The 13691-nt window shown below is 47.6% G+C and overlaps 1 protein-coding gene across 2 annotated transcripts in view; it reads left to right on the top strand.

The window, feature by feature from the left end:
* Positions 1–9650, top strand: part of CCDC136 (coiled-coil domain containing 136) — a 46232-nt gene extending 36582 nt beyond the window's left edge. For both annotated transcript variants that reach the window (XM_061582648.1, XM_061582647.1), the window contains 2 exons: positions 2026–2169; positions 8172–9650. In XM_061582648.1, coding sequence (XP_061438632.1) covers positions 2026–2169; positions 8172–8279 — 252 coding nt within the window. In that variant the 3' untranslated portion in view covers positions 8280–9650. The remainder of the gene's footprint in view (positions 1–2025; positions 2170–8171) is intronic.
* The last annotated feature ends 4041 nt before the right edge of the window (positions 9651–13691 follow it).

Genomic DNA, 13691 nt, shown 5'->3' with positions numbered 1-13691 from the left:
GGGGAGCATAGATTGTGCTCCTGGACAAGGCAGGCACCTTTCAGCCTTGCGGCTCGTGCAAACTCATAACGGAGCTTGATGAAACTTTTTAAAAATCGAGTACAGCTACAACCAAATGAAGGCAACTAGATGGCAGAGATGTGTGCTTTGCATTCGTGAATTTGTTCCAAAGGCTGCTTCCTCCTTGCCCTCGCTACGTGCACGCTTGCATTTGTTTCTGGCTCCAGTGCGTCTCCAGTTCTGTTTTTTGAGACCATTGTCAGCCATGCTCTGCCCCTTTTTCCTCCAGTGCCTGGGAATTTGGAGTTCTGATGCATTTTTCCAACCCCACTCTGCCTTGAAAACTGTCAGGCCAGTCATCCAGTTGCGACTCCCAGGCCTGTTTGATGGAAAGGCTTTGCTGTGGGTGGTCCTAAAATCTCTGATATCAATGGAGGTCATTTTATTTCTGGCACTCTATTACTACCCACCTCCACTCACGCTCCATGAAGTATTTCGGGCAAGGGGAGGGTAAAGAGAGTCTTATTTCAATGTCTGCTATTTCAATGTCAGTTATTTCGAGGATGCTATAATAGCAGATGTTTGAAATAGCAGTTCGTTCACAACTGGCTTTCCCCAAACTGCTTGGTGGGAGCCAAGGGAAAAGAGGCTGCATCCCATCCCAGCCCCTCCAGAATGGGGCTAATGCGAAGCTCAGATGGAGGATAAGCTGAAAGGCTTCCACGTCCCTCTCCTGGCGAGGGGAGAGCAGCCTCTGGAATATTGCATGTGCGCTAAACACAAAAGGAAAAAAAGGTATATGTGCACAGGTAAATCATAGAATCATAGAAGAGTAGAATCATAGAAGTAGAGTTGGAAGGGGCCTAATAAGGCCATCAAGCCCAACCCCCTGCTCAATGCAGGAATCCAAATCAAAGCATTCTCGACAGATGGCTGTCCAGCTGCCTCTTGAATACCTTTGGCACTCCCTCCAATTGCTGCACTTTTTTGAATACCTTATTTGTTTATTGCACACGTAAGGTTTATGCTTGCCACAGAATATGGTAAATTTGGACACACAGGACTTGGGTTGTAATCCTAAACCCATTTACCTGGCAATGAGCTCCACTGAACTCAGTGGTACTTACTTCTGAGTAGACATGGTTGGGGCTGCATGGGTAGAATCATAGAATCATAGAATAGTAGAGTTGGAAGGGGCCTACAAGGCCATCGAGTCCAACCCCCTGCGCAATACAGGAATCCAAATCAAAGCATTCCCGACAGATGGCTGTCCAGCTGCCTCTTGAATGCCTCCAGTGTCAGAGAGCCCATTACCTCTCTAGGGAATTGGTTCCATTGTCGTATGGCTCTAACAGGAAGTTTTTCCTGATGTCCAGTGGAAATCTGGCTTCCTGCAACTTGAGCCCATTATTCTGTGTCCTGCACTCTGGGACGATTGAGAAGAGATCCCGGCCCTCCTCTGTGTGACAACCTTTCATGTACTTGAAGAGTGCTATCATATCTCCCCTCAGTCTTCTCTTCTCCGGGCTAAACATGCCCAGTTCTTTCAGTCTCTCCTCATAGGGCTTTGTTTCCAGTCCCCTGATCATCCTTGTTGCCCTCCTCTGAACCCGTTCCAGTTTGTCTGCATCCTTCTTGAAGTGCGGAGACCAGAACTGGACGCAGTACTCAAAATAAATACCTGCATGCACACACTAGTGATCAAATATGAAGATATCCTGAGCAGAACGGGGGTTGGTAACAAATGTGCTTTGGGCTAAGCAGGTAATGTGCATGTAGCCTCAACGTTAAGCTCAGCAAGGAGGACGGGGACAAAACAAGAATTAGCTGGCTCCACCCAGTCATTGCCTCTGGCTCCACCCAGTCATTGCCTCTGGCTCCACCTACTGTTGGCCTCTGGCCCTACCAGTCCCAATGGGCATTCAATTCCTGCATGTCAGAAAGGTAGGGTAAAAGAAATATTGACGATGGGCACCGCTTGCATCTTTACCCTCTCTTTTCTTCTTCTCCTCCTTGCCCCGGCAGTGTGACCAAGCCCAGTACAATCTGCGTGAAATGGAGGGCAAGTGCCAGCTCAGCCAGCATGAGCGGGAGCAGCTGCATGAAGAGCTGCGGCTGTGCAAGGAGGAGATTGAGAGGCTCAACGGCACCATCCCCAGTGGCGGACGGGTAATCTCTCAGGGTTGGTTGGACATGTGGGGCACGTATGTGCATGTGTGTCATTGAAGGCTCGGTTAAGCATGGAGTTGGGGGCTTGAGCAGCCCCTTCACCAGAGGGGGGGCAGGGGAGAGATTTGGTTCACTTCAAATTTTAAGGCCAACCTACCTAATTCACACTTTCTGAACATGCAGTTCTCCAACCAAACAATGAATACAAACAATGGTGGCTGGTGACTCCCTGTCAGTGGGGTAGTGGAATCTGTTCTGGGTTTTAGTCCGAACTTTCAAGGAGCTCCTTGAAATTTTGGACTAAAACCTGGAGTGGATTCCTTTGCCCTACTGACATGGAGCCACCAGCCATCACTGAATACAAAACTTTGTATATTAGGGGAAAGTGTGCATTAACAATTCATATATTACTAAAAATAACATGTAAAATGCATTCTGTTGCAGGAAATTTCTTGCAAAAGTGGGTATATCAGGTGAAATCACATACAAAAATGTGTATATTTAGAGAAATTTTCACAACAATGCTGGCAAATTTTCATGAGGACTTTTTATGAAAACAACTGGTGAACCGATAAAGAAATGGGAAGAAGACTGGAAGAGCGAGAAATTGAGAGAAACTCAGATTTGTCCATCCCTACAGCAAAGCTGCAATTACGTGTATGATAAGGTTTCCTCATAACCTTGTTGAATCAAACAGGATGGACCTCCAAGTAAGAATGGAAGGATCTGTTAATCTCGGTGCTCTGAGTGTTACATTTTTTTACTCTTAAATTTGGTTCTTCACCTTTCTGTGGTAATTTCTATGATGAGTTTCTGCCGGGCCTTGAAGACCTGGCTCTTCAGGCAGGCTATTGGGGTGGGCTAGATTTTCTCTTCATTGTTTTTAGATTTTTAATGTCTAGGTATTGTATGCCTATGTTGTACGTCGCCCAGAGTGGCTGGACAGCCAGCCAGATGGGCGACTAATAAATTCTATAAATAAATAAATAAATTTTTTAAATCCTCATGAAAATTCTTCAGCAGTATAGTGCAATAAACACATTTTTGTATGCACACTAATTTTGACTAATGTACACGTTTTTGCAAGTGATTTCTTCCGCTATAGTGCATATTTGTATTTAATTTTCACTAATATCTAAATTTTATGCACGCTTTCTTTTAATATATGCCTTTTTGTAAGCATCCTTTGGTTGGAGAACTGCATTGTAAAATTTGGATAAATGTGAATTCTGAAGGGTGGCTGGGTTTCGGTTCTCGTATCGCTTCAGAAAGTGTGGATTTGATAGATTTGGCTTCAAATGCAAATAGATTCGAATTTCTCCCCCACCCCACCTCCAAGTAAGTCTGTGTAGGATCGGGATGCAAGAGTTGGGGAGGATTGTTCCAGCTCGTTTTGTCTCTGTGCCCATGTTAGGCTACCCAGAACGTAAGTTAGCAGAGGTGTGAAACACTTGTCCAAAAGTTGGATGCTATAAGATAGGTGGAAGATGTTTGTGTGCAGAACTCTGCATTGACCCATTGGGAAAAGGACGTAAAGGGGAAAATGAGCTACATATTTCCATTACGGCCAAGATGACTGTGTGACCCGCACTATCCTCCAGGTAGCCAGGCGGGGACCAGAATTGAATTTTGCCACACACACTGATTTCCACCCCTCCACTCCCACATTGAATGGCCAGGCTCGTGACATTGCCATTGTGTAGAAGCAACAGCACGGCTTTCCCAGTTATGGAGCCAACATCTTGAGTCATAGTGTAGCACACAAATACTTCTACATCTTCGTATTTAGTACACATTGCTTACAAAATGCAGAATTCTTTTTAAAAAAAATCACCTGCCACAAGATATGGTGATTGAGGGCCTCTTTCCTGTATGGCTTTAAAATGGGATGTGGCACATTCGTGACGAGGTGTACCTCTAGCTATTAGTAATGATGGCTAGACAGGACCTCCAGCATCAGAGTGTACCTCTGAATCCCCAGTTGCAGGGGACGTCTACCCCCTTCAAGCTCTCCTTGGGAGGATCTGGCTGGCCGCTGTGGGGAAGAAGGTTGATTGGCTGGATGGACCATTTACAGACCTTTATAGGAACAACAGGGCTCTTCCTATGTTCCTAAACTCAAAAAAGAGAGAGAGGTGACCCTGAATTGTGGACTATCGCTCTCTCTTACAGCATTTTTAATGTTTTTGTCTCCCTTCCATGTGAAAATTCAGTACACTTTATTGCCATACCTTGATTAAAATCTGGAAGAGCCAGATAAAAATGGTGGGAGGTTTGCTTCCGGGATGCCCCTTGGCCCACCCTCCTTTACGGGATCAGCACTGGGGGCGAATGGGGCAGTGCTCCACCACCTTCCACCTGCCTTCTTACTTACAACCTCTGCCTGTCATTGGCTCTGGCTTCAGCTTCTGTTGGTCTCTGTGTCTCCGGCCCTGCCAGTCCCAATGGGCACCGGCCACCACTGTGATTCAGTACTCTTCCCACGTCTCTTGTGTTTTAGCAAACTCTGGAACAGACACAGTCACTGCTCCGTAGAGGTTTGCCTGCTTTTGCTGGCTGTAATTTAAAAAAATAAATACTTTTTTTCACGGGGTCCTAAGCAAGAAAGTCACAAGGGTCGAGGCAACTACAACTCCATCATCTGCTCAGCTTCCGCTGTCTCCCCCTTCTGGCAGGAAAGGGAAATGGAGCCAGGGCAGAACGATGACGCCAGGCATACACACTTTTAAAAGCAATAATGCCGGCATCTCTGTATGGAGATACTACATTGTGCAATTTTTGAGGTGCTGTGCCCGCGAACGTCTTTCAGTGGGATTTGGGAGACACTGCAGTCGTTACATACCACTTTCAAATGGCGGCTCTTGTGTAGTTGCCTTTTTTCAAAAATATTGCCCGTTGGCTGCAAGCCCTGCAGTGGCAATGGCTTGAAAGAATCCTGACTAACCTGAGCATCCTTATTTCCTGGGGGTGGTAGGCATTCTCTGTCAGCTCCTTCCCAGAGCTGCAATTCCCAAATTCTTTGACTCATAGCATACAAACAGCGCTGAAACGCACTTCCGTTTGTCACGGGGCCGTGCCCTAAATTTCAGACACCCCCCTCGAGAGACCCTTTGGCCTAATCTCTCTCTGTCTTTCTCTCCTTCCCTCTTTCTCTCCTTCCCCACCTCGGCTCATCTTCCCTTTGTGGTGTTTGTGACATCACCTCCACGCCCCATTCCACGCTTTCCCTCCCTGCACCACCCCCGCACCCCACCCCACAGGCCCCCCATGCCCCCGACCCCCCCGTGATCTCGCTCCCCCTCATAGGACTGGTTGTCATAGTGGCTCTGCTCTGGTGCTGGTGTGCCGAGACATCCTCCTAACCCTGATCAGGTATTAGTATCTGCCGCTTCTTCCGCTCGGCCCCTGCGCTTTGCCTTGACCACCCGCATGCCGCAATGGTCCCCTCCCCGACTGGTTGCTCTTTGTCTCCCCCTCCCCTCTTGCAGTCACATCCAAACCCCTCTGCTGCCCACACCTCTCTTCCCCACCTCCCCACCCCACCTCTTCCTGCATCACCTATCCCCTTCCGACAATTATTACTTCTAGATGGTTGCATTTACTCCCTGGCTGAGGCGGAGCAAGGAGAAGCCAATTTCATGTTTTTTACAAAACAAGCAAACAAATTTGGCTTAGGGCAGCCTTCGCCAACGTAGTGCCCTCCATATGCTTTTGGACTTTGGGGAGTTGTGGTCCAAAACATATAGTCGGCGAAGGTTGGGCTAGGTGATATTTCCATCCCTTTGCAGGTAGCTGCCTTCTCCAGATCCTGGAGTTACCAGTCTACCTGCCAAATAACGAACAGGAGTCATCCTCTTATCAGCATCTCATTGGATGCTTTCCAGTGCACCACAGACCCCCATTCACTACCCAGGGCTGCCCTTGGACCTAATAACCGCTCCTTTTATTTAAAATACTTATATTCTCCTTTTCAACCCTAGGCTGCATTAGCTGGATGATCTAACTAACATTGTTAGATGAGGCTGGATCCGGGCAAAGCCTGTTATCCAATGCACACTTAAAAGATGGGTGTTAAGCTCTGTGAAGGTCAATGGCACTTGTAGAGAAGATAGCTCTGTTCTCCCTCCACTGACGGAGACAGTACACCTCTGAATATTGGTTACAGGCTATTGCGTTCATGTCTGATTTTGGGTTTCCCACTGGGGCATCTGGTTGGCCACTGTGAGGACACGATCCTGGACTAGATGGGCCCCCCTTTGGCCTGATCCAACTGGAGGGCTCTTCTAATGTTCCGATGTACAGAATGGTGCTGCAAGTTAGTGGCATTTAATTCCCATTGAAATCACTGGAAACCTACTTAAGTCATTATTAACTTGCCCCATTGATTTAGTGGAATGTACGTTCAACTAACGTAGTCTGGATCCAACCCAATATATAAAATAAACAGTCAATCTGTTTAATAAACAACAAAACAAATAATATTTATTTAAAGGTAACAAATGTAACTGCCTTTTACATCTGGTGATCAGGGGGATTTTTAGCACTGGATGGGGTCACTGTATTCGTAGACAGGTCATTTCTTTGGCCCATTTCAAGAGCCTGATTGATCATGCACCACACCTGAGCAGCTAACTAACAAGCATGTCTCTGCCATATCTTCATCCTTTATGGAGTATTCCTCCCCCACGCCTGCCTGTGGGACATGTTATTCTTTTTAAGCTGAACCTTTGGATGTTACACTGAAATGAAATTCCTAAGTCCCACTGCCTGACTGTTACAGAAATAATCACACCATGCACTTAAATGACCTTTAGTGTGGTTCAGTTAAGTATGATGCACTTTGGATGAAGCCACAGAGGTTGCCCAGTAATGGGTGAATTGCTCTGGAAGAAATATGAATGGGTCCTGAAGGTCCTTGGTGCGTCATAGCAAGGAGTGGGCTTTCCATTATGCGTCTCCGTAATGTAGAGGGGCTCCCTCAAATAATTACTACTCTTGGAGTTCCTGGCACTTATTAGGAAGATCTAGATTTAAAATAAATGAATCAATCTCATATTACAACCAGAATTATGTAAATGCAGCAGGATTTGCACACAGAATTTGTTTGCATGTTTTATTCAGGTTGCAAAATGTGGGTGATGAAGAGAGGGAATGTCCAGGTTTTGGATTTGGTATTTTGGGAATAGAAAAGGTGGCTTGAATCATAGCAGGATGTTTGAGGTGGAACAAGTAAGTAGAACAAGGATTAGGGGTTATGAAAAGAAGAGCCAGTGGTGGTGTAGTGGTGAGAGGGTTAGACCTAGAAGACCAGGGTTCGAATCCCCACACAGCCATGAGGCTCACTGGGTGAACCTTGGGCCAGTCACCGCTTCTCAGCCTAACCTCCCTCACAGGGTTGTTGCAGGGATAAAATGGGGAAAGGGAGAGCCTGCTCCATCTGGAGCTCCTGTGAGGAAAGGGTGTGTGTGTGATATCAATGCAATAGTGATTACATATGGGTGCAGAAGACCTACTTCCTTCCTGCTGGAAACTCCACTCACACCCTGGCTGTTTTGTAAGTTCAGAAGAAACTTATTAACAGGCTATTCTCTGTTACAACAGTCGGGAACCTCTGGCCCAGGGGCCCATTTGGGCCTGGTGATGGTGGGGTTCCTCGTTTGGCCTGCCAGGCTGTTTTCCCCAAACCACGGCCACCTGCCCCACACCTGACATTATATACGATGTCCGAGTGTGCTTCTGGTGGTTCCTTGGCAAGGGGACCACGCCTCTTTGTACTTTTAGCACCAAATAACAAGCCCTGCTGGGACTGGTGCTGCTCAGGAGCTCCCGATTGGACCTCCCTCGTGCAGCTGCTCCCTTGCTGAACTCGGGGATTGCAATGCACGCTCATGCCTGTCTGTGTGGTTCAATGAACTTTAACTCATGGAGGGTGTGGAGCCGGGAGGGTTTTCAGGGCTCAGTTTTCAGATCCTGGTCTGTCCCCCTCTTCTCTTTTCCTGCAGGTCCCAGCTGGAGGGATGAAGCCCTTTGCCGTCTTCGCTGTGTTGGCAGGGGGCTTGCTCCTCTACCCCTGCCTGAAGAGATACAGCAACAGTTGGATGCCAACCTGAGGAGCCTTCCTACCCACCCCCGACCTCCCAGAGAGGACCACTCATGCCACGCGCCCCTCCCCGGTCCAACTCTGTGAGAACTGAGCACCTTCCTCCCCCCACCCACACCACCCCCATAAATCCAACCAGCGCAGAGAAGGCTGATCTCGTTATCGGTCATGCCAAGTCAATAGTCACCCGTCATCTGTTATTCTGTGTAGAAAGCCATTTCCATCACCAGCACCCCTTCCTGCTTGCACTAGGCGCAGGGGAGGGTGCAGTGAGGTTGCCTTTAAGTCTTGCAGTTGGGCTTCCAGCCTGAACCCCCTGAACAACTGGGTACCGGGAGCTCTACCACCCCTTTAGTGGTCCCAGCAAAACTGCATCCTTTACAGACTGGGGGAACAGGGTGGTGGATGGGATGAGACGTGGGAGGGATGCTTTTGACCAGCTCCCAAGAGGATGCAAAGCAGTGCCCCCCAGGAAAGAACGGGACCCAGGACCCCTTGGCCTGTCCCTCTTTAGAGCCATACCTGTCTCTTTTGGGGCCAGCTGAAGAGGGCGATGGTGCATGGCGCTGCCCTTTGGAATGCCAATCTTTGCAATAATCAAAGGGGTCAAACACATTTTCCCAGCAGGATGTTTTGCAGCAAGCTCAGAAGAAGCACAGGAACCAAAGGGGGGGGTCGGGGGGACACAGGGCAATTTCTTTTTTGGCAATATTCAAAGTCAACACTGTGAATGGGAACAAACCTACAAGCCCTAGAGGGGCCGCAGCAGAACACATCTACCTGTGACTTAATTTTATTTCCTTCCCCCCCCCAAGATATCTTCCCATCTTCTCCATCCCCAGGATGGCACCTTTGCCTATTCTGCACTTCTGTTTGCATCTATGCATCCCCTCTTCCCCCTGCCCCTCCCCCTGTCTCTCCTGTCTCTCTCCTTTGTGGTCTACGCATCCTGTTCAGCTGCATACACTTTTGTCCTGGCCCTGCAACACTCACAGGGCTTGTTTGTGTATGGTCTTTGCACCTTCAACACCAAGATGGCCGTTTGTGGACTGCCGGAAAGGAGGGGAGGTGGTCTGCAAAGGCGTCACTGTCCTTGCCCAACATCACTTTCAGCAACCGAGGGCCCACCAAAGTAGCAAAGGGTGGGAAGCCGCTGCGTGTGGTGGCGCAGCCCTCGGGGATTTGGGGCTCAAGAGCCTTGCCCTGCATGTTTTGCGTGCGCGTCTGCCTTGAGGAATGTGCCTGCCTCCATCATCTCGCAATCTGCTGCCCCCACCTCGTCCACATCTCGTTCATTGCGCTTTGCTCCCGACTTCCGTCTGAGAAGGGGATGATCCCTGAAAAAGCCACTGGAGAGTCTCTGCAGATCTTTCTGTTTGTTCTATGTTGTAACTCAGTAAAAAAAAAAAAGATCTTTATAAATACACGGGGCTTGGCTCTGTTCTGTCCTGGTTGCATTATTCTCTCTCAGCGTGGAAGGCTGCACAATCATGGGGACATAGGAAGCCGCCTTACATTGAAACAGACCTGGCCCAATATTGTCTACACTGACTGACAGCAGCCCTCCAGGGTTCCAGACAAAGGACATTCCCAGCCGTACCTGGAGAAGTTGGCATTCAGTTGGGGGCATTCTACATGCAAAGCAGATGCTCTATCACTGAACACAGGAAGCTGCCGTATACTGAGCCAGGTCAATTGCTTCATCTAGCTAAGGATTGGCTGTACTCTGACTGGCAGCATTCACTGTCTGTAATCCAAATCAATGGGTTTAAGAGTGCATAACTCTGTTGGGTTGTGGTGGGACTTGTATCAACAGTGCCCGTCCTTGTTAAGGGCCTCACAAGTATGCCTCATACATTTGCCCCCAAAAGGTGAAGTAAGAAACCAATTTCCATTCCCTCAGGAACTGTCAGAGCCTCCCCTAACAAGGTCCTTCTTCCACTTTGGGTATGACTACTACTAGTAGTAACAGTGCTTTTTGGGTTAAAAAATGTGGTGCCGGTACTCATACCTCGATAAAAATGAAGTAGGTGCTGGCACAAAATGGCTGCCAATGGCAGGAAAAAAAGGTGACAGTACTCCATACCAGCGAGTACCATCACAAAGAAAGCACCAAGTAGTAATAATACCAATGACATTGTATCCAAGATGAGTCATGCTCAGTGTAGACCCATTAGTATGAATGGACTTCACTAAATTTAATTCGTTTAAATGAGTAGAACTTAGCTGGCTACAAACAAATAATAACCGTTTCTTATCATTTCTATGTAGGGTGTCCAAAATGCTTTGTGCACATTAGGGATGGAATGATCGGTCTAGTTCTCTCCGTTTCCAATTTTTCCAATCTTAAATCAGTTCTCCACCTTTCTGCAGCAATTTGCATTTTTTTAAGAAATCCTCATGAAAATTCTTCAGCATTTTAGTGTGAATTTCTCCTAATGAACAATTTTTTGTAGACAGTTTTGACTAATGTACATTTTTGCAAGCAATTTCTTGTCAGATAATGCATTTTTGTTATTTCCACTCATATATTCATTTTTATGCACACTTTCCACTAACGTGTTTTTGTAAACAGTGGTGGACGAACTGCATGGCAAAATTCAAATAAGTGTGAATTTCGAAGGATGGCTGTGATGTGGTTCTCATTGTTTTGGAAAGTGTGAATTTGATCGATTTGGCTTTAAATGCAAATAGAATCAAATCTCTTGCCCATCCCCAGTGTACCTTATCTCAAGGTGTAAGATAGACCAGTATTGCTATCCCCGTACTGCAGATAGGGGTGTGTGGAAGGACTGAGGCTGAGAGAGTGGCTTGCCTAAGGCCACCTAGCAACTTCATAGCAGGGGTGTGTGGGAGATCTGAACTGACCACTTTGCAAGCTTACAGCTCACTCTCTTAACCACTCTCTTACACCACCTCTGTAGCAGCTGGCCTAGATGACCCAGTTCAACAGGACAGGATGTCCACATCATCTCATGGCTACTCCTGCTGCTGCCTATCAGCCGATTGCGGCACAGAACAAGGTATCTCGGCTATTCGGTAAAAGAGGGCAGAATATTCTCATATTGAGGGATCCCACTTGGCTAGACCATACTTGGACAGCGTGAAAAGAAGGCTGGGGCCTTCAAGCGGGAGAAGGCATTGAACTAACAGGTTGGTGTGTCAGGGTCAAATGACCCAGTAGACTCCAAAAGGTCCGTGTGAGTCACAGGTCTATAACTGCTGCCCCATGTGGCTGGAAGAATGAGCGAGATGGGTTCACGCCAGGGCTGTCTGCTGGGATGGCCAACACTCAAAACACTTGTCCGCCTCCCCCTTGGAAGAAAGGAAGGGGCTCCTGTGCCTCCAGCTCAGCGCTGGCAGCAGTGTGTCTAGAGCACACTCTGTTCTCCTCGGGGGCTGCACATGCTGTGTCTTACAAGACCCTCCCTGAGACCAGGTGCTTCAGGACAGAACCTCACCGTCTATATTGAGCGCAGAGGCATGATGAGGTGGGCTGTGGGCCAGGGGCCCTGGAGCCTGGCCAGCTCCTCTCCCTAGCCAGAGAACTTGTGCGTGTGTGTGTGTGTGTATATACACACACACTTTGGGTGGAGAGGAATAGGAAAAATAAGGGTTGGGTTGTAGAGGGCTTCCAGACCGTAGCTGTTTTCGGGTGGGATTCCAGACCAGCAAATTCACGTTGCACAACTATAGTTGATTGGGAGGTCTTGTGCAACAAACCCACTTCCTCAAAAGACTGGCTTTTTTTGCGACAAGGAAAGTGATGAGAGAATGCACTGAACAGTGTGGGCTAACACTTGCTTTGCCACATCTCCTAACCTCTGCACAAACAAATCAGAATGAATGGTTCTTCAATAGCCATCAGGATGAATCTACTCTATGTTTTGGGAACATAGTTTGTGTTCACTGTGCATTTTGACACCTCTTAAAATAACCAAATTTTGCATGATGGTTCCTCAGCTCAAGGAGCAACTTTTCTTCTACATTTGGATCCAACTGGACACAATTTTGAATCAAGATGGTGGACTGATCCTTTCAAATTGCACTGATATCAGCCACTGAATTCAAAACTGCACTGATTTTTTTAGTTTCTTAGAATTCCTGGGCAACGCTGGGCATCAGGCTATGAATGCTCAATAAACAGGCCATCTGGAAGTGCCCTCAGTCTGAATCTGTTTTGGGTAAAACTGGTGATTTTGGACAGGGTAGAAATGTCTCCTGATGGCAACTTAGGTCAGGGCTGGGGAACCTGTGACCCACCAGAAGTTGTTGGACTATTCCCATCATCTTGTTTGCCACCGGCCATGCTGAATGGAACTGATGGGAACTGGAGTCAACGAACATCTGGAGGGTCACAGGTTCCCCACCACTGACTTAACTGTCCAAATATTCAACTTAAAAAAACACTGTTCAGCACCATTGTTACCCTGGTTGTTGGGCCTTTATTAATTTATTTATCTATCCACCCCACACACACCCATGCCCCTCACTTGTTTCTTATGCCTCTTTCTGATTTAAATCTTGTGCCTGACCAATATGAGGACTGATGGCATCAGTGCTGTGTGAGTGAGAAAACAAATCATAGCCTATCAGGTTTGGGTATACAGTGTCACCACTGAGGGCAAATGAAAGAGAGGGCAACCAAGGGCAATTTAAATTGAAGAATATTCCCTCACTTTTTTGTGATTAAAAAGTTTCTCCTAAACTAAGGGAGCTGGCTGTTGACCTTTGTTAAAAATGAAAAGGAGGAGGAAGAGGAGGCTGGCGGTGGCTTTGGAGTTGTCCTGATAACAGTTGGGGTAGTCAATTGTTAATAAGTGTGGCATGATGCAAAACGTCTCCCCAATGGACTGGATGAGAGCTAATAAACTGAGACTCAATCCAGACAAGACCGAGACATTGTTGGTGAACGCCTTCCCTGCTCAGATGGTGGATGCTTACCCTGTTCTGGATGGGGTTACACTCCCCCTGAAAGAACAGGTACGTAGTTTGGGGGTTCTTCTCGACTCTTCCTTGTCTCTCGAGGCCCAAGTGGCCTCGGTGGCACGGAATGCGTTTTACCATCTTCGTCTGGTAGCCCAACTACGGCCCTATCTGGACAGGGACGACCTCGCCTCCGTTGTTCATGCTCTGGTAACTTCGAGATTGGATTACTGTAATGCACTCTACGTAGGGCTGCCCTTGAAGACAGTTCGGAAGCTTCAGCTGGTGCAGAATGCGGCAGCTAGATTATTGACGAGGACCAGTCGGTCTTCGCATATAACACCTGTCCTGGCGCGTCTGCACTGGCTTCCTATTTGCTTCTGGGCGAGATTCAAGGTGCTGGTTTTGACCTATAAAGCCTTACATGGCGTGGGACCTCAATACCTTGTGGAACGCCTTTCTCGCTATGAACCTACCCGTTCACTTCGTTCAGAAT

Source organism: Rhineura floridana, chromosome 8, assembly GCF_030035675.1.
Source record: "Rhineura floridana isolate rRhiFlo1 chromosome 8, rRhiFlo1.hap2, whole genome shotgun sequence".
In the NCBI taxonomy this organism is placed as follows: domain Eukaryota; kingdom Metazoa; phylum Chordata; class Lepidosauria; order Squamata; family Rhineuridae; genus Rhineura; species Rhineura floridana.
This window is presented reverse-complemented; position numbering and strand designations above follow the sequence as displayed.